This window comes from Pan paniscus, chromosome 1 (genome assembly GCF_029289425.2).
Source record: "Pan paniscus chromosome 1, NHGRI_mPanPan1-v2.0_pri, whole genome shotgun sequence".
NCBI lineage: Eukaryota > Metazoa > Chordata > Mammalia > Primates > Hominidae > Pan > Pan paniscus.
Window position 1 is genome coordinate 133,890,611 of NC_073249.2, and position 27,248 is coordinate 133,917,858.

Consider the following 27,248-nt stretch of genomic DNA (forward strand, 5'->3'; position numbering starts at 1 on the left):
GACTAACTCTGTCTTCTTCCTGGTCCCCCCTCCCCACCCCAACTGTGAAATCTTATCAGATGAACTGCTATCAAATTGAGTATCCCCTATCATACCCATGTACTGTTTGTGTTTATGGCTAAAGCAGAATTTTATAACTGCTGTTAATTGATCTTGTTTTCATCTCAATGTTCCAGATCTTTTCTCTTGATTCTGTCATCCTTCTAGAATTGAAGGTAGAGACAAAGACAGAACCCCTATGGCCCTCCATTAGAGTCTCCCTCAAGAATGTTTCCAAAGCACCGACTTTGTTACTGTTTTTCCATTAGTTACAAATCCATTTAATTTTCACTTTAACCAGTTCACATTTTAATATCTCATCTGAAATCAAGTTATGTCTATATCATGCCCAAACCAGTGTTTGCTAACCATAAAAAAAAAAAACACTGACAAACCAGCGTTGCTAATCATATCAAAAAAGAAACCAAGGGTATACATGACTTATTCTAATAAGAGATTTTCCTTATTGCCTTTTAAATCTTCACAAACCATATATCTGAAAAATCTGAAAATTTGCTGAGTCAACAGCAAAACTAACTTCCTAATTTCTAAAACCCACTTTTTTACTTTCTGACGATCGCAATGAACTCTACTTTCTTTTGGTATTTACTCCCTACCGTTTCTCAGAAATTTTATCTACTAAGTTCCTTCAGCACTCCATGACTACTCTGCATAGAACTGCATATTTTAGCTACCATAAAAGTGCCAAAGACTTCCCTCTTTCAGTGTTTTGCAAACTAAAAGTACAACCATTATAGTGTAAATCAGATAATCTACATTAGAAGAGCATCATATTCTACACCTTCCATCTGACCATGAGGTTTATTATATAAATCTCCAAAAGAATAATTTTTTTTTTGCTCCCCCCTCTCCAGATACTAATCTCACACTAATACTTATAGTATAACTCTTCCTTTCAACTACAAATATTAAGTTTCAAGCCACCTGGGCTTAAGTATCCCAACAACTTAGGTAATTTGTTGCTAACCACCATACTATATGCTAATTATAACACTCTAAGCCCCAAGGTATTTTTGTTCAGATTTCTTATAATTTCCACTTATAAATATTATTCCACCTCTATTGTATATTTTCCTCTAGTATCATTTCTACCACAGTATTTCTTGAGTTTCATCTTTGCTTTTCTCCCTACCTCCCTCAGAAGTGAAGTAGCACTCCATAAATTATTCTGCTATCAACCTCAGGGTTTCTAAAATTTAAGACCACAGAAGAGTGGTTATTACAGAACTAGGATTTCAAATAACTTTAAGAATCAAACACAAATGACAATAAGCGATTACAAAAAGTACTAATATCTCATTTTAAACTCCCCAAAACAATCTGATACAACAGATGAGACTTCATTTTACATAAAAACCTTAAGAAAGTTTATCATGGTTTCAAATGTTAAGTATTTTTACTATCTCAAAGAAAATAATCCAAAACATAGTAGTTCCTCAAACAGCTACACTCAATCTATATGATAATCATTAGGTACCAAGCCAAAAGAAGTACAAAAACTACATAAGGAAACAATGTAATACTACCATTATCTTCTAAAATGATTCAAAAGTTTTATCTTCTCTTCATAACAATCCTATACCGTATTCAACTAAGAAAAAAATATGATACATGAATGTTACATTTTGGTTTTTCAGTAAGACAGGATATTATCTCCAAAAGTGTAATATTTTTGAAACTTCTTTTTATTACTAAAAGAAGTCACAGCTTTGGATGATAATGACGTATTGATGTAGCTTCATCAATTATAACTAATCTACCACTATGGTGGAGGGATGTTGATAATGGAGGAGGCAATGCATGTGTGGCAGAAGGGGACAACCTAAATCTGCTCTTAAAAAAAAAAAAAAAAGTCTTTAAAATAAAAACAGTCACAGTGCTTCCTTTATAAAAAAAAGAGGGGGGGGGACACAATACACGAAACAGAATACAACTGATTCAATGTAAGATTACAGCAAGTAATTACAAATGTAAATATGTATTTACTAGGTTTCTAAAATAAAAAATACCATTAAAGTTTAGCCAGCCTCATCATATGTAAAATTATAATTCAAAGTTCAGGGATAATAAATGTGGATAACTGCCTAGTTGTGCAATATATATTCCTACGCAAAATGCCATAAAAAATCTCAATCAACTTATATCATTACAAAATTTTTTCTCTGATCTGGTGGCAAGAGGAAGGAAACTCCACATTTTAGATAAACTAAAATCACAACCTTTGTTCTATTTTGTTTCATTTTTGAAGATAAATTTCTAGAGCAGGCGCTTTAGTCTATATTACATATAACAAGAATTGCTGAGGCAGGAAGATAACTTGACCTCAGGAGTTCAAGGCTTCAGTGAGCTATGTATGACTGTACCATTGCACTCCAGCCTGAGCAAGGGTCTCTTAAAAAAAAAAGAGAGAGAGAGACTCTCCGGTCCTGTCTCTTAAAAAAAAAAAAAAAAAGAAAGAAAGAGCTGATGTTCAAAATGACTAAAGTACTCCAAGGTACTCAATTATAAAATATAAACATTATATTTAGCATACACTACTTCCCATGTTCTGAAAATAATGAATGGCATTTTATAAGATTTGGAACAAGAATATAAACAAAAGTAAATTTTTGTTAACCTAAATTTGGATTAGTGACAAAATTCAATTTGTAATTCATTTTTAGTTTATCAAAAATTTTCTATTCAAATAATTTGGAATGACCCATTATTTATGTTACCTTTTTATTGATCACTACAAACATTTGAAAGTAAACTAAATGAAAAACACTGAATAAACATGATAAACTAGCATAAATTTTATCATCTCTTTATTATTAAAAACTCACCCTAAAATCCAATTATAATTACAGTACAAAAATATAAAATACAGAAAATTAGAAACCTTAACTTCAATCTGTCAGTTACCAAAGTCTGTGAATGAGATGTCTCATCTAAGAAGTCTGAATATTTTCTTATTTTAATTCACAGAAAGAACAGTAAGAAATTATTAGTCTCTTGTTTTAGTAATAAATTTGATGGTCAAAAAGTGGAAATAATTTGCAAAACTTTTTCTTTTTTTCTAAGACATTACCTCATAGGCTACAGAAATAAAAACATGTATTATTACTGAAGCAAATTTTTTCTAGTATGTTTCAGAAGTTCAGTTGGAGCTGGGACACCCAAAATTCATAAACTGAACTCTTTTCTTGAAAAATATACTAAATGTGATTTTCATTTTCTTATATTTCCAGCCTCTCAAATAAAATCTAAACACTAAAATTTAAATTTTAATTAAAAAGGACAGCATTTGAAATAAACACAACTTGAGTTTTTATATTATATATACCCAATGTCTACATCAAGTTACTACTGCAGAATTTCATCATGTAATGCAGACAATGTACTAACAGGTATACATATGTATCTGCATATGAAGTGCTAAAAGAATAATGGCTAGAAAGAATTTTTAAACAAATGTATTATAGTATTAAATATTAAGATAATTATAAAAACCACTATAGCCACTTCTAATGCCTTACCCCTTACTTTCTGATTACTAATCAGTTTATTAAAATTTATCAAATGTGGCCATGCCCAGTGGCTCATGCCTGTAATCTCAGCACTTTGGGAGGCCAAGGTGGGCGGATCACTTAAGGTCAGGAGTTCAAGACCAGCCTGGCCAACATGGCAAAACTCTATCTCTACTAAAAATACAAAAATTAGCTGGGCATGGTGGCAGGTGCCTGTAATCCCAGCTACTTAGGAGGCTAAGGCAGGAGAATGGCTTGAGCCTGGGAGGCGGAGGTTGCGGTGAGCTGAGATCACGCCATTGCACTCCAGCCTGGGTGACAGAGCAAGACTCCGTCTCCAAAAAAAAAAAAAAAAATCAAATGTACACATCACTCACTCACTTTCTCTCAGACTTCATCTAAAAAAAAAGTATTTAACAGAAAACTTAACAAAAATTTGTATGATAATCCAATATCTAACATTTAAAACTCAAATGATGAATTCAAAAATTCATCAATTGAATTTCAATAATATCCTAGATTTTAAAACTACAAACTAAATCATGCATTATGTTCTCCCTGATATCCCATAAACCCCCAAAAAGCCCTTTGATATCCTATTTGATATGAAATAGGATGTCCTTCATGTCTCAAAGCTACAAATCAAGAAATTCTTCCTAAACTTCAAATCAGTGTGCAAAATTTTTACCTAAAAAAAAGCATGACTAAGATATACATATCAAATTCCATATTATAAAACAAATTTTTTAGTTTTAACTAAAAGTAGTTAATATATGTACTTTAGTAATTCTAAATAAAAGCTAAAAATAAGGTCCCTAATTATTAAACTTATTGTAGTTACTTTTCTCTTTCTGCTATTCATTAGTTTCAAAATTTTCTTTAATGAACACACATTACTTTTAAATTCATTTAAAAAAAGACTGTAAACCAGCATAGGTAGTTACACTTCAAAAATGAGAAGCAAAATGAGATGTCAGAATGAGAGGGGATAATTTTCTATTCAGGCAGCTTCACTCTACAACTCATTTTTCTAACAATATTATTAGATCCCACCATTCCTACAAGTCAGAAATATATAAAGGAGTACCAACAAGAGAGGAAGGAAGAATGTTGGTTATATCTCTAAGTTTATAGAAAACTTAGAAGAAAAGGAGGTTGAACTACGAGTAAGATACCCAATACTAAAGATTTCTCCCTCCCTTCTATCTTTAACTACAATGATTTTCACTTCAGAAAATGAAAGAATCAAATAATATACCTCCTCCTTCTACAAATTTCCAGAGTCAACAGGCAACAAACACACAGGAGGATGAGAAGGCTGGTCCTGATATCCATACCAAACTTATTTGTCCCCAGAACTAAAAATAAAATTCTATTTTAGTTGTCTGACTTATACATGTGTCTCAGTTGTTTTTTGAAAAACAAAACAAAACAAAAAAGACATCAAGTAGCTACTGAAGTTAGTTCTCAGACCACCTACCTCTCCAGGGTGCAATCTATCCCAGTTTTCATTAATGTATGTCATAAGCTCAAGTTCAGAATCAAAGTATTTCTTCTTATGAATAACACTTAGGTTGTAAAGGCATAGGTGTGCTATATCTACCCTGGAATCCGAAAATAATCAAATACACAAAACAATGTTTTTGGTTACTGTTAAAAAATCACGGTTTCCTTATAAAACAGTAATTAAAATGCAAAGAGAAATATTTAGGTGGATAGTCATATTCACAATACAATAAATCACTACACATAAAAATAACTAGAAAATAGTGACTAAACATTCACTTATTCTGAATAGCAACTATAAACTAGAAGATATATGAATTACTTCTTTTTTTTTTTTTTTTTCTTGGAGACAGAGTTTCGCTGATTGCCCAGGCTGGAGTACAATGGCACAACGTCAGCTCACTGCAACTTCCGCCCCGTGGGTTCAAGCGATTCTCCTGCCTCAGCCTCCCTCAGCCTCCCGAGTAGCTGGGATTACAGGCGCCCACCACCACGCTAGGCTAATTTGTTTTGTATTTTTAGTAGAAACGTGGTTTCACCGTGTTGGCCAGGCTGGTCTTAAACTCCAGACCTCAGGAGATCCACCCACCTCGGCCTCCCAAAGTGCTGGGATTACAGGCGAAAGCCACCGCGCCTGGCCACAAATTACTTCTTCAAGTGCATTCAAAGAGGGTCTGGCTTTAAAAAAATATAACTTAAAATCAAGATTTTTGTGTTTTCACTTCCGGATATAAGCTACAGAATATACCATACTTAACCAAACTATTTGATTCATGGGTTAAATCCTATCTGTTGATAAAATATGTAAAATACAACAAAGATTTGTAAGTACTTACTGTAAGCATTTTATTAGTAAACCTCTAAAATTCATCACACTTCCAACACACAAGAATTACTACATTGAAGCAGAAATTAGCATATTTGTTATACCTATCTCTCTTCTACTGTATGCTATTCTGAAGGTTCAAAAGAACTAGAAATATGAGTAAGAATTTAGGTCTAAAGGATATCTGAAAGTTTCATTTATAACATTCAACACTGAACAGCCTTATTAATTTAGCAATACAAGTGGATGTTACTTAGTGAAGATGATATCAGGCATGAGGATAAATAAAAGAAATAAAGCCAAGCATAAATAACCTATTTTTACTTAAGCCAAGTAAATGTATATAGAAAGTTTCAACTTGTAGGTTTAAGAAAATGGCTTTTCTTTTTTTTAACAGAAAGGTCCACACTTACCACTGTAATGGTAGACGTTTGAGGTATTCTGGTCCAGAACTGCAGACAGAGCATATAAACGTATAAAATCTAAGAAAAAAGAAAAAGAAAAAGTTTTATACTGAGTAATCAGAGATAAACTAACAATTATAGCTAATATTTACCAAGTGAATAACCTACAGCTGATATAAAGACTGATACTCAAAACAAAATACAATTTAAATTATAATGCTTTCTGTGATTGAAGGAAGTTCTTTTCCAATAACAAATAATGAAACAGTTCATATGTGAAGAGAAAGGATCTTTGTTTTTAACCATTGGAGACCTTCAAAGTTCACACACAGACTCACACGTACTTATAGTTTACTAATCGCTTGTGTGTGCCAGGAATTGTGATGGCTGCCCCCACATACATAGTTTAATTCAACGCTCAAAATAACATAATAAGCCCGAAAGAGACAAGTGAACTTCCCTAAGGTCAGAAAGAAAATTAAGTGGCATAAGCCAAGATTTTTAAAACCAGGTTTTCAGATGTCAAACTTAGTGGTCTAGCTTTTTGTTCCTGGAGCTCACTGTGCTACCCTGCATTCTTCTAATATAGAAAGTACATTAAGTCTGCTTTTACAAATTTTTTATATCTAAAGTATAGTTGTGTCTTTAACAAGGCCCTGTGGTCTTTTCCAATTCTAATACTATCCCTCTGAGGTTCTTTAAAGGAAGGTACCAATGAGAATACTTTAGAGTACTATGGGTCAATAGGAGCAAATGTAATCACTGACAATACTTAAAAGCATTCTGGAATAAAATCCAAAAGCATAAAAATTACGTGTATTTTAAGCATATTATTTAATATTTTCCCTCTGAGACAACCCCTTTCCAAATCACTGTTGAAACTATCTTTAGGAAATCTGAAATCGCAAATATAACCACAATTAAAAAGTGACAAAAATCAGCCAGTCAAGTTCAAATGCCCTTCTCACCTGTCTCCAAATAGCATTGGCTTTTGAAGGCATTGCACACAAGCCTCATGAAACCACTGCTTACATTTGCAGCACTGTAGCATCTTCAAATACCAGCTATTAAAAAAAACAAAAAAGTTAACACTAAAATTCCTGTCTTAAGGGAAAGGTTCATTTCTTTAAAAAAAAAAAAAAAAGTGGCCTAATCCACAATACTGTTCTAATTAAAGCATCACATTTCTACTATACTTACTGTAAATATTTCCTTTCCCAAAAAGGCTTATAGTATCAGCTATTTCATCCCTCTTCTCTCTTTTATTCACGAAATTTTATAAGCTCTTGAAAGATACACTACTACTTCTAGTCAAAAATGCCTGGCTCCTACACTAGTCAAATGAGCTCTGTTAAAACACAAGTCTAGGCTATTTTTTTTAAAGAGGCAAGTATTGCTATGTTGTCCAGGCTGGAGTGCAGCAGCATGACCATGGCTCATGCAGCCTCAACCTCCCAGTTCAAGTGACCCTCCCACCTCAGCCTCCCAAGTAGCTAGGACCACAGGCATGCACCACCAAGCTAGGCAAATTTTTTTTTTTTAAGTAAAACTGAGGTCTCCCTGTGTTGCCAAAGCTGGTCTCCAATTCCTGGGCCCAGGTGATCCTCTGTCCTCGGCCTCCCAAAATGCTGGGATCACATGCGAGAGCCACCATGCCAGGCCTCTGGGCTTTTTTTCACATCAACTCTCTAAACCCCAGGAGAGGTCAGATTCAGAGGTACTGTTGTTTGCCCCAGATATCAAATGGCCTTAGGCAGCTTTCAGATTATAAACATTCCACTTCATATCTTTACTGTGTTTCTATTATTCTTGTCAGCTATAATAAAAAGAATATAACGATTTAATAAACCTGCTTAACATTATCATAAATCTAATCTAAGACTCTACCAGGTATAAAGGCTTTTTGACAGGTTTAGCTGTATTTCAATGTATGGTCTATAGATCTGTTTGAGAAAGCTAAAGATGCTAAAATTGAATCTTCATCTAAGAAATATATCTTCTCTTTTCAGTTAGCACATGGATTTTGGGTTTGTTTTAAGAGACAGGGCTACATTGCTACATTGACCAAGCTGGACTTCAGGGTTCAAAGGATCCTCCCACCTCAGCCTCCCAAGTATCTGGCAGTACAGGTACACACCACCACACCCAGCTAGTATGTGGTTTTGATATGGTTATCTTTATTTGAAAATAATAAAAGGCACCATTTCCAAACTTTGATACGGTTATCTTTATCGGAAAATAATAAAAGGCACCATTTCCAAACAGAGCTATACCTTGATTCAGTCTATTAGCACTATTTTTCTAGGTTCATGTGCTCACCTTATGTCTCTGTGTCACATTTTGGAAATTCCCATAATATTTCAAACTTTTTCATTATTATTAATATTGTATCTTTCATGGTGATCAGTGATCTTTGATGTTACTACTATAACTATTTTGGGCCACCAAAAACCGTGCCCACCTAAGATGGCAAACTTAATCACTAAATGTTGCATGTGTTCTGACTACTATCAACCAGCCAGTCCCCATCCCTCTCCCTCTCCTCAAGCTTCCTATTCCCTGAGACACAATATTGAAATTAGGCTAATTAATAATCTTACAGTGGGGGCCAGGCGTGGTGATCATGCTTGTATTTCCAGCACTTTGGGAGGCCAAAGCAGGAGAATCACTTGAGGCCAAGAGTTGGAGACCAACGTGGACAAATAGCAAGACTCCATTTCCACAAAAAAACTTAAAAAACTAGCAGGGTGTGGTGGCGCATGCCTGTGGTCCTACCTACTCAGGAGGCTGAGATGGGAGGATTGCTTGAGCCCAGTTCAATGCTGGAGTGAGCTATAACCATGCCACTGCACTCCAGCCGAGGTAACAGAGCAAGAACCTGTCTCAAAAAAAAAAAAAAAAAAAAAAAATCTTACAATGGCCTCAAAGTGTTCAAATGAAAGGAAGAGTCACAAGTCTCTAAATTTAAATCAAACGTTAGGAAGGTATGTCAAAAGCCAAGATAGGCCAAAAGCTAGGCCTCTTGCACCAAACAGCTGGCCAAGCTGTATATGCAAAGAAAAAGTTCTGGAAGAAAATAAAAATGCTACTCCAGGCCAGCATGGCTCAGGCCTGTAATCCCAGCCAGCTTTGGGAGGCCAAGGTAGGAGGACTGCTTGAGTCAAGAACAGCCTGGGCAACATAGCAAGAACCTGTCTTTACAAAAAAAAAATACTTTTTAAAATTAGCCAGGTGTAGTGGCACGTGTCTGTGGTCCTAGCTACTTCGGAGGCTGAGGCAGGAGGATAACTTGAGCCCAGAAGTTCAGTGCTGCAGTGAGCTATGATCATGTCACTGCACTACAATCTGTGCCCTATCACTTTAAGAAAGAAATGAAAATACATAGAAGAAAGCAGTAATCTGTCTGTGAAAAAGTTCCATGTTGATTTTATGTCTAAAAAAACTTGTCTTTTACTCTCCCATTTAAATTATAATATTAAATATACCAGTTTCTAAATGGTCAATCACATTAAATATGACATCCAATGAAACTACTGATACTGGGCCCCTGCAGTAAATGTTTTCCCTCAATAGTTAATTTTATGACAATATTTATAATTCACTTTAAATTTCCAGAATATAAGACTTATACAAATATTTTAATGTGTGGATATGATCAAAAACTAGATGAAAATTATTTTTTTATGAAAATAATAGATTTTCCCCCCGGTTTTCTTCACTGATGTGTTCATGCAGTTGCAATTCACCATCACTCACACACCATAATCAAGAAAAATAGATAAGGCAAGTAAATAAAAATTACTTAAAGGGAATTACATAACTGTATTTACTTACTCTCCAGGGCCTCCACAATAGCAGTAACACTGCTGGACATTGGTTTTATGACCTGCATCCCATTCAAGGTCTGCCACACTATAGGGTAATGTCTGCTTCATGACTTGCAATGCTTTGGCATTTGGTCCTTTCTTAAGTGCACCACCCCTCTACATTAGAGGGAAAAAAATGTGAAAGAGTGAAGGCTAAAATTTTAAACACAATTCTATACTTTAAAAATGACTCTGACACTTCTGGAGAAATTTCCTTTCCAAACTTTTACCATATCACAAACTGTCTGATTAATAATAATCTCTATTTTTCTTTTCTTCTTTCAAATTACTGCACCAATTCCCGTATTACTATCATCAAATAAGTGAAAGCATCATTAAAAAGTCACTTAAGCATCATTAGTCAAATAAATAGCACCTCTTTCTCCCCAGCATTCATTGCTCATTTCATTCCAACAAACTTTCAGTGTACACAATCATTATGTTGATAATGTCTTACAAATTCCATCAGAGCTTTAGCCCAAAACACTTAAAATATACCTTTGTTGTTGTTGCAAAAACACACTGCCGACAGAGCCATTTTTCATCTGAATCAATCACACTGGAATCAATATGAGGTGTGTGACACAACTGATGATATCCTTAATATCAAAAAAAGCATAAAGCAAATTCGGTTTCATTAATACTTTCAACACAATTTCAAGAATGCATTTTAGAATTATTTCCTACATTAATATAATTAATAAAAAGGATAATTTCAAATTATCAATGTAAAGTATTTTTAGTCATTAATCTTCAACATAGTCATTCAGTATGTAACAAGATTAAAAGAAATCAATGGTTACCTTGGCCACACTTGTCACATATAACCATTTCATTGGGAGCTTCTGAATACTCTTCTTGACATATTGTACAGACCATTTCCCCACTTCCAGTGGCTCCTAAAATATTTAAAACATATTAAAAAAGAGTCATAAAAAATTCCATAAAACAAAACCACTTTTATGACTCAGTGAGCAGCACATATGTGCAATGTTTGCTAAGTACATCATAATGCTTCACAAGACAAAGTACACGAATGGTATCTCTCTGCTCTCTGTGCTCTTTCTACCTTTAACTTAACATGCCTGTCTACTTTCATAATTTAATCTGCTTTTTGGCAGAAGGCATAATTTAAATTGCTCTTGAGCATCTTCCCTTATTACTCATTTCTCATATTCCCACTCTTAAAGGTGAAGGTGGAGATGAGGGATGGGCGACAGCAGGTAGAGGAGGTTTGTGAACACTAGAGCTACTTTATAGAATACTTATCTATTCATGTACATACATTCACTTATCCTACACCACTAATATCATGAAATTAAAGAAAAAAAGCAAGGAAGATAAGTAAACTACCTCTTTCTCGCTCAATTCAGAGCATTTCCTTTTACTTACTAATTTATTAAACAGGTTGAACACCAATTATTTAATCTCTAGCTTCTGAAATCTGAAAATATGGTATCCAATAATGTACCCTAACAAAATATCATTTCAACAAAATTTGGGGGTCCTAAAATTATTAATTTTTTTTTAGCAGAACAAGTGAAGCATTTCTTCCTTAGACATTTTTATTCTTAAAAAAAAAATCACACAAAATTTATAATACAATTTACCACCCTAACACATTATCATTTCCAGTATTCTCATCTTGTCTGTTTCAACAGAGTCAAATTCACAATACACACCCTTTATATACATAACAACAATAAAAACTTATAATTTTGTGCTATGGGCCAAGCACTGTGTAGGATCTTGATATATTTTGTTTAATTCTACAACTAACTTATAAATATCTATTTATAGAGAAGAACTGAGGCTCAGACAAAGTAACTAACCCAAAGACCCTGAGAAAACATCAAGACTAGGATTCAAACCCAGATGTGCCAAAATCCATGTTCTCTCCACTACGAGATGCTTCATCAATACTATGTAATATTTCTTCTATCAAAAGCATTTTTCACTCAAAATTGAAAATGAAAATCATTTTTCATTTCAAAATTGTAACTTCTAATAGCTGCATAGTATTACATCTAGTGGAAATAACCCAATTTACTTCATTATTACTCTACTCTCGGACATACAGGTTACCAACTGTTTTTCTTTTTTTGGAGGGGGAGAAATCTGTCTTTTGTATTTCTGCTATTTATTTGTTTGTTCTGGTCTCTCATCCTCTCTCTTCTGCTTTGTTTGCTTCCTTTTATTTTTCCCCTCAGATAGGGTCTTGCTGTGTCATCCAGGCTGGAGTGCAGTGGCACAGCCACAGCTCACTGCAGCCTTGACTTCCCAAGCCCAAGCAATGCTCCCACCTCAGCCTCCCAAGTAACTGGAACCACAGGCGTGTGTGTCACCATGCCTATTTTTTTTTTTTTTTTTGTAGCGACAGGATCTCCCTGTGTTGCCCAAGCTGGTCTCAAATTCCTGGGCTCAAGCAATCCTCCTGCCTGGGCCTCCCAAAGCACTGGGATTGCAGACATAAGGCACTGCGCCCAGCTGTTTGCTTCTTGGTACACTTCGTTGAAGGTGGTCTCCCATAGCTTCTGGGTTTATGGTTCCGATCAGGAGAGCAACCAGATTAAGCCTGGGAACTCTCTGTGAAAATTTACAATTCCCTGGAAATGGAACAACAGCCCTGCTAGGGTAGGTGCCTGACCTGACTCTCACTGTAACTACCTGGACTAATGATGGGGAAGGCAATTCCTCAGAAAAGGGGGTAGTGACCCAAGAAACAATCCTGAGAAAGCTGGGAATTAACTTTTACTTGTGAAATCAAACATATATGTATATATTTTTTACCATCAAGTTTACAAGAACCTTCCTATATAGCTTAGTAATCTTCTATAGTCTCCTTTACTCTAAATCCAATTGACTAGAAAGCCTTGGCCATTTCATCTTAGAAATACCAAATTTTTTGTTGTTGTTAAAATAAACTTCAGGAAACATTTTTCACCTAGTATTTTTTGAATTACTTCTTATGAATAAACTGCTAGAAATGAGTCTATTAGATAATTATAAACTTCTGCATTTAATGCAAATGCTAAACCACCAAAATAGAAATTTACACTGCCACCAGCAATGCAAGAGTATATCATTTCACAGAAACCAAAACAGCATTAGATGCTAAGATTTAAAACCCTCTTACATTTATGTAATAGTTGTAACATGATATATTTCACCCTGTTGACTACTAATATTTTTCTTTATGTAAAATTTTTAAAAGAAACTCATTAGACAAATATAATTTATTAAGTTTTGATATACATTATTGGCAGATTTCTTACAGGGAAGAAAACTACTAAACCCACTCCTCACTGAAATATGCCATAACGCAGGTTTCAGATTCGTTTATTTATTTTTATAGCAACTATAAGTTTCATATGTGCTAATATCAGGGTGCTAAGAAGAGTTAAATGACCAGGAGCAATCCTTTGTAATTCCAAGAACAGCAAAAGGAACCAGTGAAGAAAGAACAACCACAGAACATTAAACTGACATACTGAGTGCAGCACTTACAGAACCCCTCACACAACAACTTTCTATCTCTGTGTAACATTGGTTTTCTTCTTTTCTACCACTTTAAAAGCAGAGGAGAAGTAAAAAGGAGGAAGTAGACAAAAGGACAGACAGACCTATTACATTAAATCCACAGGAAACTCCAAAAGATCTTTAAAAGCTGAAAGAAACACATAGCTAATGGAAGGGGAGTAAAAAGCAGCATAACATGTTTCACTGCTATTACAGAGAGACCTATGTTTACAAAATAAGGAAAAAAGAATAATTTTGTGTGCAGGGTAGTAAGATCTGCTCAATATTAGTAGTGTTGGAGATCTCCTATCCCTTTAAATCTTATGAGTCACACTTTTCTCTGGCTCCTCAATTTCAGATTCAAAATGTAATTTTAGTCCTTTAAACTTATCAGTCCAGGAACCATAAAAAGTTTCTCCAGAAAAACATTTTACCAGAGTAAAAGCTACTTAGTTCCCCACCTAAGCCCTGAGTACCAACTATACAGATGGTAATTAGAACATTCCAATTCCTTTACCAAAACTTTTTTTATTCTTTAAGAAACATTAAGAGTAAAGTCAAGAACTAAAACATGGCAGAAACCTACCATAAAATTGAACTTGGTATTCAAATATAAAACCCAATTGTTAAATACTTTGGCAAGGCGTCTACCCTTTAGGGAGAAAATTTATCTCTTTTCTATGAGAATACACAAAACACGGGTCTTAGTGTAGGCCTATTAACCCAGCAAAAGGAAAACCAAAAGTAGGGCTTTAATGAACAGCTAAAATACTCAGGCTTTTAGTAAAGATTGTAATTTTTAAAAGTACTTTGCATGAAAGAGGTACCTGGTAAAACATCTATATTTAGCAGATGCTAAAAGCATGAAACAATCATAGTTTCTAATAATAGAAATCATCACAAGAAGCATACCTATAACCAAACCAAGGCATACTTTTATTCATTTTTATTGGCACACAAATATAGCCTCATTTTCCCATTTAAACATAAAAAACCCATAACTAAATGGTAATTTTAAACCATTCTTATTAACGAATATTTCTATTATTCTAAATCAGTTTTATATGTCCTAATTTCCCAAATCATCTGACAAACAGTATGCTCCCAATAAACACTTGCTTTCTACAAATATAAGCAAGCAACAGTTGAATTGAATCCCAAACCGTTACTGAGATTAGTTACTAAAGATTTTTCTTCAAAGTTCTTAGAAGGGTCTTAACATAGCTTACAGGTATAAATTAGTGATGCATCTGTCCTCTAGAGTATTCTTGTTCTTCTTATGGTCTATAATAACGACTATGCTGATTTTTTAACCTCTCCTCGGAAGTAATACTGAGTTATCTAAATACACTGTAATCAACAGACAACATCATAATATGACAAGTTGAAGAAAATCAAATTTTAATTTAAATCATGTTCAAGAGAAATAGTAGCACCTGCCTGTTTGAATGTCCTTCCAGAGAACCCAGGATTTAGAACTGTCTTCAAATATGATGAAGCAGCTCTGTTTCAATATGTTTATCTGCAATACAGAGAAATACTTAACGGTGATCTCTTAAAATTAAAAACATGAAGTTAAATTTAAGATTATTAAATGCTTACTGCAAAAATAGCAAAAGATACATTAAAGTAACTTGCCTTTTTGATAGTGCCAAGATAAAACAAGCCATCTGACCATCTAGCTAGGACATCCTGACCCTCTTCAAATTTACATGCTGGCTTTTTGGCTTTATGTCCATCCTGTAAAGACAGCTTGGTCAAGGATGTTGGGGTCTTTTGGTTTCGACGTAAAGGAGACCGCTTGTGGACCAGTGAATTACCTGCCCCTGTAGAGTCTCTGTTTAGAGAATAAAAGACCATACATAAGACTTACTTGTAGAGCTTATTTTATACCAGTGGGATATTTTATATGTTAATCAAAGTTTTAAATTTGTTAAAAACCTTAAGACAAAAATATAAAAAGTACCTCAAATCATAAATACTCTCCAAACAAAGCAGTTTAAAACAAAATGATAACAATTCTCAATATCCATTCATTGCCTACTCTAAGTGAGGCCAAGACTCAGCAAACGCTCCAAGATAACACATTCAAGGCAGCTGCCATCAAAATAACAGCTTTATGTTGAGGTATGCAGGCCACGGTCATGAGCAAATAATGTCTTGAATCTCATGACTGGGTTTAGGTAAAGAATAAAAGTGAATTACATTTTAATCTCTTGATTATGCCACATGCAGTTAAGACACATTAACCAGTGACTTCAAGGGACAGCTGGTGTTATTCACACTCTTCACACTCAAAGGAAGGGCAGTCATGACCTTCTCCTTACAGGGAATCACTACTGAATTGAGCAAATATGCAGACTGAGAGTTTAAAAAAAAAAACATTGAGAACCAGCAATTTCATTACATTATAGACAAATAGTACACTATAAGGCCAGGTGCGGTGGCTCATGCCTGTAATCCCAGCTCTTTGGGAGGCTGAGGCGGGTGGATCACCTGAGGCCAGGAGTTCAAGACCAGCCTGGCCAACATGGTGAAACCCTGTGTCTACTAAAAAATACAAAGATTAGCCGGGCGTGGTGGTACACACCTGTGATGCCAGCTACTGGGGAGGCTGAGGCAGAAGAATCATTTGAACCCAGGAGGCGGAGGTTGCAGTGAGCTGAGATCATGCCACTGCACTCCAGCCTGGGCAACAGAGCAAGACTCTGTCTCAAAAAACAAAAAAAACAAAAAAAAAGGAAAGTACACTATAAGAGTACTTAAAGGAAAAAAATATATATTAAATACTGTGAAATTACATTATAACTTATGTATTAGACATTCCATAAACAGCAAAGCATACCACCATCAGCTTTCTTAAAGGTAACAAAGCAGTGTTTGGTTTCACTTTTCCAAATTAGATTTTTCACTAATTAAACATACAGTGACATGTAAAACTAGATAAGATAATAATTCTAAAAACAGCATAAAAGTTTAGTAAAAATAAAATGAGCAGGGAAATTAAAGAAAAAAGTTTCAAAAAGTTCCTAAGTATTAGGAATATCTAATTTCAATATCTAAAAATACAGAAACTCTGGGGAAACCCTGTCACATGCTCAAACACGGATGAACCTTGAAGACATTATGCTAAGTGAAATAAGCCAGACAAAATGGACAACTATTCCACTTATATGAGGTGCCTAGACACTCAAAGTCATAGAGATGGAAAACAGAATGGCGGCCAATGGCTAGGAAGAATGGGGAATAGGGAGTTAGTGTTTAATGGGTACAGAGTGTTTCAGTTTGAAAGAAATATATTTTAAAGATATCCAAAGAAATAACTGGTACCTTCCCAAATTTGCTGAAAAACATTATCTACACATCCAAGCAGCTCAACAAATTCCAAGTAGGATAAATGCAAAGAGATCTACACCCAGCCACATCATAGTAAAAATGCTGAAAGGCAAAAAAAAAAAAAAAAAAAAATCTTGAAAGCAACAAGAGAAACACAATATATCACGTACAGGGAAACCCCAATAAGATTAACAGTTGACTTCTCATCAGAAATAATAAAGGCCAGAAGGCAGTGAGATGACATATTCAAAGTAAGCAGGCTGCAGGGAGTGGGTGCTGTCACCAGAGAATCTTATATCCAGCAAAACTGTCTTTCAAAAATGAAGGTGAAATACAAACTCCCAGATAAACAAAAACTGAATTTGTTATTAGCAGAGACATCTTACAATGAATACTACTATGATTGAAAGTAAGTAAACCCAGAAGGAAATTCAAATACATGTACATACACACACACACACACACACACACACACACACACACACAAAGAATACCAACAAAAGTAATTATAAAAGACAGCATAAATGCATATTCCCTCCAAAGCAAGTATATAAAACAATATGTACATAATTGTATTGTTAGACCCATAATATATAGAAATGTAATATATTTGGCAATAATAGCATAAAGGAAGTATGTAGGAGCAAAACTGTTTCAACTGTTTCAAAGAAATGACACAGGCCAGGTGCAGCATGGCTGACGCCTGTAATCCCAGCACTTTGGGAGGCTGAGGCAGGAGGACCCCGAGTTCAAGAGTAGCCTGGGCAACAAACGGAGAATGTCTCTAAAAAAATTAAAAAATAAAAATTAGCTGGGCATTGTGGCACGTGCCTGTGGTCCCAGCTACTCAGGAGTCTGGGGTGGGAGGACTATATGAGGCCAGGAGGTCGAGACTGCAGTGAGCTGTGATTGTGCCACTGCACTCCAGCCTGAGCAACAGAGAGAGAACCTGTCAAAAGAAAAGAAGAAAAGAAAAGAGAAAAATGGAAGGAAGGACAGACACAAGATGCTAACTTGAATTCACAAGAACAAACGAAAAAAAAATGGTAATTAAGGTAAATATAAAACGTAGATTGTCACTTCAAGAAAATACCTGCCTTATACAGAACTAAGTGGCTGTTTCAAGTAAAAATGGTGTTCCATGAAAAAGCTGCTAGTTCAGCTGGCAACTCAAACAATGGCACAAGTGCCTTATGCCATTTCTATTTTATCACACATATTAAAAACCTGGCCAGCACGGTGGCTCATGCCTGTAATTCCAGCATTTTGGAAGGCCGAGGCAGGTGGATCATTTGAGGCCAGGAGTTCAAGACAAGCCTGGCCAACATAGCAAAACCCCCCATCTCTACTAAAAATACAAAATTAGCCAGGCATGGTGGCGCGTGCCTGTAATCCCAGCTACTCGGGAGGCTGAGGCAGGAGAACCGCTTGAAGCTGGGAGGCGGACGTTGCAATGAGCCAAGATTACACCACTGCACTCCAGCCTAGGCAACAGAGCAAAACTACATCTCAAAAATAAACAAACAAACAAAAAACACTCTTAAGTGAAATAAGGTTTGGGGGTACGTGTGTGTGTTTATATTTTTTACCGTTAGTACACAATGAAGAATACAAGTACAGTTTGATGCCGCTGCCTTGATTCATGCTAAGGCACAAAGCAATTTTATCTAACATTGTTTTTTCTGTGCCATAGTCAGCTGTGAGGAGAAGGCACTTTTGGTAGTATAATTAGAGGGGTTAAAAAGTTTAAATGTTTGACAAGATCAGTGCAAGAGAACAGAAGTAAAAATGCAGGAAGAATCACAATGAATTATCATCAGGGATGCTCAAGGAGAGGGTAAGAATCCTCTTTCTCCAGACTTTGAAACAATTTAACGGCTTCACAGTATGGGAATAACTCTATTAGCAATCAACTTTGAAAAAAGCTTTAAGGGGCAGGATGCGGTGGCTCACGCCTGTAATCCCAACACTTTGGGAGGCCGAGGTGGGCAGATCACCTGAGGCTGGGAGTTCAAGACCAGCCTGACCAACATGGAGAAAAAACCCGTCTCTACTAAAAATACAAAATTAGCCTGGTATGGTGGCGTATGCCTGTCATCCCAGCTACCTGGCAGGCTGAGGCAGGAAAATGTCTTGAACCCAGGAGGTGGAGGTTGCAGTGAGCTAAGATCGCACCATTGCACTCCAGCCTGGGCAACAAAAGCAAAAGTCTGTCTCAAAAAAAAAAAAAAGGCTTTAAGTTCAGTGTTCACTTGAGGGATTTTGTATCCCTTCAGTTAAAAAAAAAAAATAGCCAAAGCCTGAACAATAATTAATCATGAGTGAAAAATGACCGCAGTAGAATGCCATGGCAGGTCTGTGTTAAGACCTAGAATTCCAAAGTAGAAACTGTACAAAAATAAAAATTGCAAACATTCCCAGTTTCATATGCTTTGCTATTATTTCAATAAATTATCCCCTTCTTTCAGGATGGCAAGGTCTGTCTCTGTCTTACTCTCCACTGTACTACTCCTGCTGCATAGCACATCCTTAGGTCATAAGGTATCAAACATTTTTTTATTTTTCCATCTCCTAGTGTTTATGCCCTGCTTCTCCTAATATTTCTGGTGTGCTGTGTCTCAAATGAGACCTAACCTAATTATAGTTACCCTTGATTCCTTATGCCCCCTTCCCACCACCTCCTCATTTTTTCCCTTCCATTCACAGTCAAACCTCCAGGAAAAAATTACTGAGATTACCAAGTCCCTAACCCTACATTAAACATTCAACACATTCATGGCTGGGCATGGTGGCTCACGCCTGTAATTCCAGCACTTTGGGAGACTGGGTCGGGCGGATCACGAGGTCAGGAGTTTGAGACCAGCCTGGTCAACATGGCCAAACCACGTCTCTACTAAAAATACAAAAATTAGCCGGGCTTGATGGCTGGCACCTGTAATCCCAGCTACTCAGGAGGCTGAGGCAGGAGAACTGCTTGAACCCGGGAGGCGGAGGTTGCAGTGAGCCGAGACCGCAGCATTGCACTCCAGCCTGGGCGAAAAGAGCAAGACTCTGGTCTCAAAAAAAAAACACACACACACACACACAAACAACATTCAACATATTCATTCACAAATCATTTTTGGGTCCCTATTATGAGCCACATACTGTGCCAGGCAGTAGATATATAGAGGTAATTTAATACTCAGATCACTGCTTTAGAGATATTTTTGCAGATGAGATTTTACAGATCCCTTTTTACATGAGGAAACTACAACTGCAAAACAGATTATAACTTGATGAAGTTTATTATAGGATACAAACCAGAGCCAGCATTCAATAAATCTTCTCTCTGAGCACCCTCCCATTAGCATTCAACTATGCTTAAAAACTTGCAAGGATCTTGGGGATGGGGGGTAGAATAACTAAATTCTCTTGATTCTTTGTGCTCCGTTCCCACCACTTCCTACTCTTTCCTCCCATTTGCAAGCAAACCTCAGGGTAAAGTTATACACGCTTAATGTCTCCACTCCTATAGTCTCCTCCCCTTTTCAGTCTTCGGCCCACTTCAATATAACCCACCAACTTCCCCCCAAACAGGGAATGTCTGTCTCTTTTTTTTTTTTTTTTTGAGACGGAGTCTCGCTCTGTCACCCAGGCTGGAGTGCAGTGGCGCAATCTCGGCTCACTGCAAGCTCCGCCTCCTGGGTTCACGCCATTCTCCTGCCTCAGCCTCCCGAGTAGCTGGGACTACAGGCGCCCGCCACTACGCCCGGCTAACTTTTTGTATTTTTACTAGAGACGGGGTTTCACCTTGGTCTCGATCTCCTGACCTCGTGATCCGCCCGCCTCGGCCTCCCAAAGTGCTGGGATTACAGGCGTGAGCCACCGCGCCCGGCCAAGAATGTCTGTCTCTTATTCACACTTGTATCCTCAATCTCTGCATAGGGCATGATACATAAACGGCAGAAAGATTATGCAGAATTTATATAGTTCAAGTCAAGAAACGCCTATATTTAAGGAGTTAAATTTTTTGTCTAACCAATATTTAAAGAGTTTAACTTTTCATCTTTATCTACTTTTTTTTTTTTTTTTTTTTTTTTTTTGAGATGGAGTCTCGCTCTGTCACCAGGCTGGAGTACAGTGGCACGATCCCAGCTCACTGCAACCTCCACCTCCTGGGTTCAAGCAATTCTTGTGCTTCAGCCTCCCGGGTAGCTGGGATTACAGGTGCATGCCACCAGGCCCAGCTAATTTTTGTATTTTTAGTAGAGACAAGGTTTCACCATGTTGGCCAGAATGGTCTCGATCTCCTGACCTTGTGATCCACCCGCCTCGGCCTCCCAAAGTGCTGGGATTACAGGCCTGAGCCACAGCGCCCGGGGTACATTTTTAATCTAATGTCTCTAAGAACAAATCATCTGTTTTGCTTTAAGTAAAAAATAGACTCTACTTTCATTCACATTTAAGACAAATACACATCAACCTTTTACCCACATAAACATAAATCCTATATAAAACTGCATTAATAGAGAGATCATTTGTACCAGGCATGGTGGCTCACACCTGTAATCCTAGCACTTTGGGAGGCTGAGGCAGGAGGATCACTTGAGCCTAGGAATTTGAGACCAGCCTGGGCAACACAGTGAGACCTTGTCTCTACAAAAAAAAAAAAAAAAAAAAAAAAGGCTGGGTGTAGTGGCATACGCCTGTGGTCTCAGCTACTCAGGAGGCTGAGGTGGGAGGATCACTTGAGCCCAGGAGGTAGAGGCTTCAGTGAGCCATGACTTCACCACTGCACTCCAGCCTAGACAACCTGTAACAAAAACCAAAAAATACATACATAAATAACGTGTAAAAGCAGTATCTTCTTTTAAAATTTTTCTGCCCAAAAAAATCTTACAGAAAACAAAGCAAGAAAAGAGTAAATTACCCATAATGTCACAACTCAAATGTAAGTAGGATAAACATCGTTGCACATTTTCCTCCCCTAAGGGTTTTCCTCTATGCAGTTTCCCCCCACCCCATTACTATCACTGATTACTTCCCTCTTTGCTAGAATGTGACCTTTATTAGAAGTCAAATTAATTTTTCTAATTTTAGAATTTATTACTTCCTTTCTGATTACAAAGGTAAACATGCTGATGTTAGAATAATATAGAAACATATAGTTAAAAATGAAAATGCTCCACGCAATCTCCTCCCACAAAAAAGTTAATCTCCTGATTCTTATTTGTACTACATATTTATAATTCATATAAATGTTTTTAATAAAATATAGGACATTATATATATTGTTCTATAAATTTTCTCACATAACAATGTATCTTGAACAATGTAATTTCCATCTGTTACGTAAATATAAAATAAAAGCACATAAAATAATCTTTTCATCAGCTGCTAAACTGCTTTCCAACCATTACCCAATGGAGGAACATTTAGGATGTTTCCAATGTTTTAACATAAGCAGTAATATAAACCTCATTCTTCTACATTCCCAACTACTATATAGGATAAATAATAAAGAGAATTACTATATATATAATAAAATACTATGTATATTTTTCCTTTTTATAATAGAAAATTACAAACGTAGACAAAACAAGTATAATGAACCATCAAGTGACACCCAGTTTCAATTATAATTTCTTTTTTTTTTTTTTTTTTTTTGAGATAGTCTCACTGTGTCACCCAGGCTGAAGTGCAGTGGTGCGATCTTGGCTCACTGCAACCTCTGCCTCCTGGGTTCAAGCAATTCTCCTGCCTCAGCCTCCCAAGTAGCTGAGACTACAGGCGCCCGCCACCATGCCCGGCTAATTTTTTTCATATTTTTGCAAAGACAGGGTTTCACTATGTTGGCCAGGCTGGTCTTGAACTCCTGACCTCGTGATTTGCCCGCCTCGGCCTCCCAAAGTGCTGGGATTACAGGCGTGAGCCACCGTGCCTGGCCCATAAAATTTCATGGCTAAAATTATTTCATTTATATACCCATATCCCCCCATCCTCATATGTGTATTTTTAAATATCATAGGTATTATCAAATTATTCTCCCGAAAGGTACCAACTCACACTCTCACCACACCTTCACCAACGGGAAGAATTATCATTCTTTTGCCGTTTGACAACACACACTCTATTTCTATCTACAACTCTATTAGTAGTAGTAAAAAAGCATGTTTCTCATAGGTTTGTTAACAATTTTTTTTTTGAGACAGGGTCTCTCTCTGTCACCCAGGCTGAAGTGCAGTGGTGCAATCATGGGTCACTGCAGCCTCAATCTCCCGGGCTCAAGGGATCCTCCCACTTCAGCCTCCCAAGCAGCTGGGACTACAGGCACACACCATGCCACCACGCCCACCTGATTTTTTAAAAATAATTTTTAGTAGGAATGGGAGCAGGTCTCAAACTCCTGAGCTCAAGTAATCCCTCCGCTTTGGCCTCCCAAAGTGCTGGGATTATAAGCATGAGCCACCACGCCCAGCCTATTAACAATTTCTAAGTCTTCTGGAAACTGCAGTTGATGTTCTTTGCCCATTTTTAAATGAAATGTTAATCACTGTCATGATAATTTTCAAGAGCATCTTATATGTTATAACCCTTTCTTATACATATTGCAAACATTCTTCTGAGTTCATATACTAAAGTGCCATGAGAAACAGACTTTTTGATTGGGGAATCAGTACTCCTTTTGGGTACTCAGTTGACTCTGGTCAGTAGCTACAAAGCTATCTCACCTCATCTCAGATTCAAACCGCCTCTCCTGATTAAGCAGCCAGGGATTGAGGGGAGGGAGAAAGAGGTAGTTGTTATACAACGGGCATATAGTTTCAGTTTAACAAGGTAAAAAAGTGTTATGGAGACGGCTCAATGTATTTAATATCACTGAACTGTACACTGAAAATTGGTTAAGACGGGCCAGGCATTGTGGCTCACACCTGTAACTTCAGCTCTTTGGGAGGCCAAGGCAGGAGTGCTTGAGGCCAGGAGTTCAAGACCAGCCTAAGCAACACAAGATCCAGGCTCTACAAAATATTTCTTTGAAATCAGCCAGACATAGTGGGATGTGCCTATAGTCCCAGCTACTTAGGAAGCTGAGATGGGAGAATTGCGTGAGCCTGGGAGGTCGAGGCTGCAGTGAGCTGTGACTGCACCGCTGCATTCCAGCCTGGGTAACAGGGAGACCCTGTCTCAAAAAAAAAAAAAAAAAAAAAAACCAGCCTAAGCAACATGGCAAGACCACATTCCTACAGAAAATTTTTAAAAAATTTGCCAGGCGTGATGGCACATAGCTGCAGGATCACTTGAGCTCAGGAGTTCGAGACTGCAGTGAGCTGGAATCACACCACTGCGCTCCAGCCTGGGCAACAGAGTGAGACCTTATCTCCTTAAAAAAAAAAAAAAAAAAAAGGTTAAGATAGTAAATTTTGTTACATGTATTTTAACTCAATAAAAAGACTGGGAGAGAGGGCTCATAGTCACTACCACTGGATCACTGCTAGTCATATACATCTTGAAAGAGATTGCCTGGACAAATAAGTTTCTTCCCTTGAGACCAAGTGTTCAAGCCAGTAACTCTTTGTTGGTTTACTACCCCAGAATAAGTAAGACCCTGATTCAAGAAGTTGAAAACTGGATGTTTAATTCAGAAATAGTGTGGCTTAGGGAAAATGGATTAATTCTTCCCAATCCATTCCTCAATCTGTTCTCCTAGTGAACTAAATAAAGAACTATCTCAATTCTTAGTTGCCATCTTTCCCATGCCCACAATTTCTTCCCTTCCCTGGGAAAAGTAGTAAATATGTGGGTTAATCACATGTGAAGGATATAATATAACCTAAGAAAAGTGCTATTTTTGGTGAAAACTTTCATACAGATATAGTCAAATTCATGAGGCCAAACAGGGCCAAAGTAAGGCCCAGGTATAAGGGAAGCAACAGGTAATCTGCTTAAGCTTGGCACTGCATTAAAGCTATGAAGAAGGAATTCTCTTTTATCTCTTGAGACAGGTATGTAAAATGAAGCCTGAGACTCGTTGCCTTCTTTCTGGTTAAGGTTTCCCTGAAAGTAGAATGCCAAAGAGAACCAGGGTTGAACCTAAAGGACAGAAAGCATAAAGCAAGCAGCTTAAAGGCCAGCTCTACTCCTTAGTTTTAGAAACAATACAAACAGCTGGGGGTGGTGGCTCACGGCTGTAATCCCAGCACTTTGGGAGGCCGAGGCGGGCAGATCATGAGGTCAGGAGATCAAGACCATCTTGGCTAACACACAGTGAAACTCCGTCTCTACTAAAAATACTAAAAAATTAGCCAGGCATGGTGGCAGGTGCCTGTAGTCCCAGCTGCTCAGGAGGCTGAGGCAGGAGAATGGTGTGAACCTGGGAGGCGGAGGTTGCAGTGAGCGGAGATCATGCCACTGCACTCCAGCCTGGGCGACAGAGTGAGACTCTGTCTCAAAAACAAACAAACAAACAAACAAACAAACATAATGCCACATATATGCTTTTTTATAAAAATAGCAAATAGTATAGAAAAAAATTAAGGTGAAAATCAATAGTTCCTCACTCCACCACTTCTAATATTCCAGTCTTACTCTCAGAGGCAAGTGGGTTTTTTTTAACTCTTTCAACTATGCCTTCTGAAGGTACCCTCGTATTTACAAATAATGTGTTTATACTTCTCTTTTTAAACTGATCAACTTCAAATCTGACTTCTTGCTATTGAAGTTGATAATTCACATCTTATGCCAACTCCTATTTCCTACCTCCCATCCTCTACAAATCTTATTGAACTATTTTCATTAAATCAGTAAGTTTTACTTATTGTACAATGTGTAAATATTGGTCATGCAAAGATAAGTGGTATGCCCTTATTAAATATCCTTTCTTATTCACTTTCAATTTTTCCCAAAATTGCTTAATATATCCCTTTGTTGCCTCCTGTTTCAAACTGTCAATGGTAATTTCAAATCTTTTTTCCACATGTAACTCCTGCTTCTAAAGCTCTCCATGTTCCTGTGCCAATCTAGAATGACTATCCTCTAAGCCTTGCTCTTGTCATCTTGGAAGTTCCCCTTATCACTCTGCTTTCTAGATCCCATATTCTTTTGCTGGAGCAGTGGCTTACAACAGAAGGCTGTATAAACCTTGCATATCTATTTCAATCCCACCCTCACAATTGACCAATACTTTCCCAGATACAGAATTTAATGTTGAAAATATTGAATGTTGAAAACTTCCCTCGGAAGTTTGATACTATTCCTCTACCACACTCAGCATTCATAATGAAAAATCTGATGCCACTCTGACTTTTACTCCTTTATAGGTTACCATTTTTTCCTCAGAAAGTTTCTAGGATCTTCATTTATCCTTAATGTCTTAAAATTTCATAATGATGTGTCTAGGCATAAGGTCTTCTTTCAATCATACTGTCCAGCCCTTGGTAAATCCTTTCATTTGTTTTTCTGTTTATTTTAGACTCTCCTTTGATGCAGCAGGCTTTCCTCAGCTATTTAGTGGCCCTTAGTTGTCCAGTGACAGTTAAGATTGAGGTTATATAAATCCACATGGGATCTCTTCACACATGATGCAGGATTTGTAGAGAGTTGAGCTTTGCCTTAGTGTGATCAGGTAGGGAGGCAACGCTTAGACTGATAAACTCTGCCAAAATATGGAGGTCTTTTTCAGGACCTTATCAATGTAAAAACCCTCTCTACATTCTTTACCTGAGCGGCTGGACAACTGGGTATAGGTGGGTAGTGTCCATCTGTTTACAATATAGACAAACATCCCCCTCTCACCATCTGTAAATGTCATCCTCTCATCCCTCACCTTGCTGAAACCCATGGTCAGGGGTTGCTACTAGTGGCTCAGAATCAGCAGATACCCTAGTTTTACAACTGGGCAACACTGAGAAGAAACACATTCATTGGAGAACAAAGTCAAAATTTTGAAACCATTACAGTAGGTATTAAGTATCATAAATACTACAAATAAACTATATTACAAATTACAGACCAACTGACTTGGAATCCCAATTCCTATTTGTAATGGTTCATATGCAAAAATTCAGCCTTCTTATAAACAACCAACATATATACATTTGTCTCCTAACCTACTGACAACTTATATTTGAAAACTGGTATCTCAGAGTATACTTTAATTAAACAGAACATTTTAACCAACCAAAACATCCATACCCCAATCATTTTATAATAAGAGTCCAATGAGAGTTAAGGAAAACATGAT

The 27,248-nt window shown here is 36.9% G+C and overlaps 1 protein-coding gene across 4 annotated transcripts in view; it reads right to left on the minus strand.

Annotated features, from left to right (window-relative positions):
* MTF2 (metal response element binding transcription factor 2) overlaps positions 1–27,248 on the minus strand; it is a 59,969-nt gene that overhangs the window by 13,325 nt on the left and 19,396 nt on the right. For 2 of the 4 annotated variants that reach the window (XM_003808430.5, XM_008960508.4), the window contains exons 2-9: positions 15,329–15,527; positions 15,131–15,212; positions 10,975–11,070; positions 10,670–10,770; positions 10,140–10,288; positions 7,274–7,369; positions 6,315–6,383; positions 5,050–5,173 (exon numbers count right to left, since the gene is read on the minus strand). In XM_003808430.5, coding sequence (XP_003808478.1) covers positions 5,050–5,173; positions 6,315–6,383; positions 7,274–7,369; positions 10,140–10,288; positions 10,670–10,770; positions 10,975–11,070; positions 15,131–15,212; positions 15,329–15,527 — 916 coding nt within the window. The remainder of the gene's footprint in view (positions 1–5,049; positions 5,174–6,314; positions 6,384–7,273; positions 7,370–10,139; positions 10,289–10,669; positions 10,771–10,974; positions 11,071–15,130; positions 15,213–15,328; positions 15,528–27,248) is intronic. The other 2 variants (XM_008960509.4, XM_024931009.4) reach the window with 2 other exon arrangements.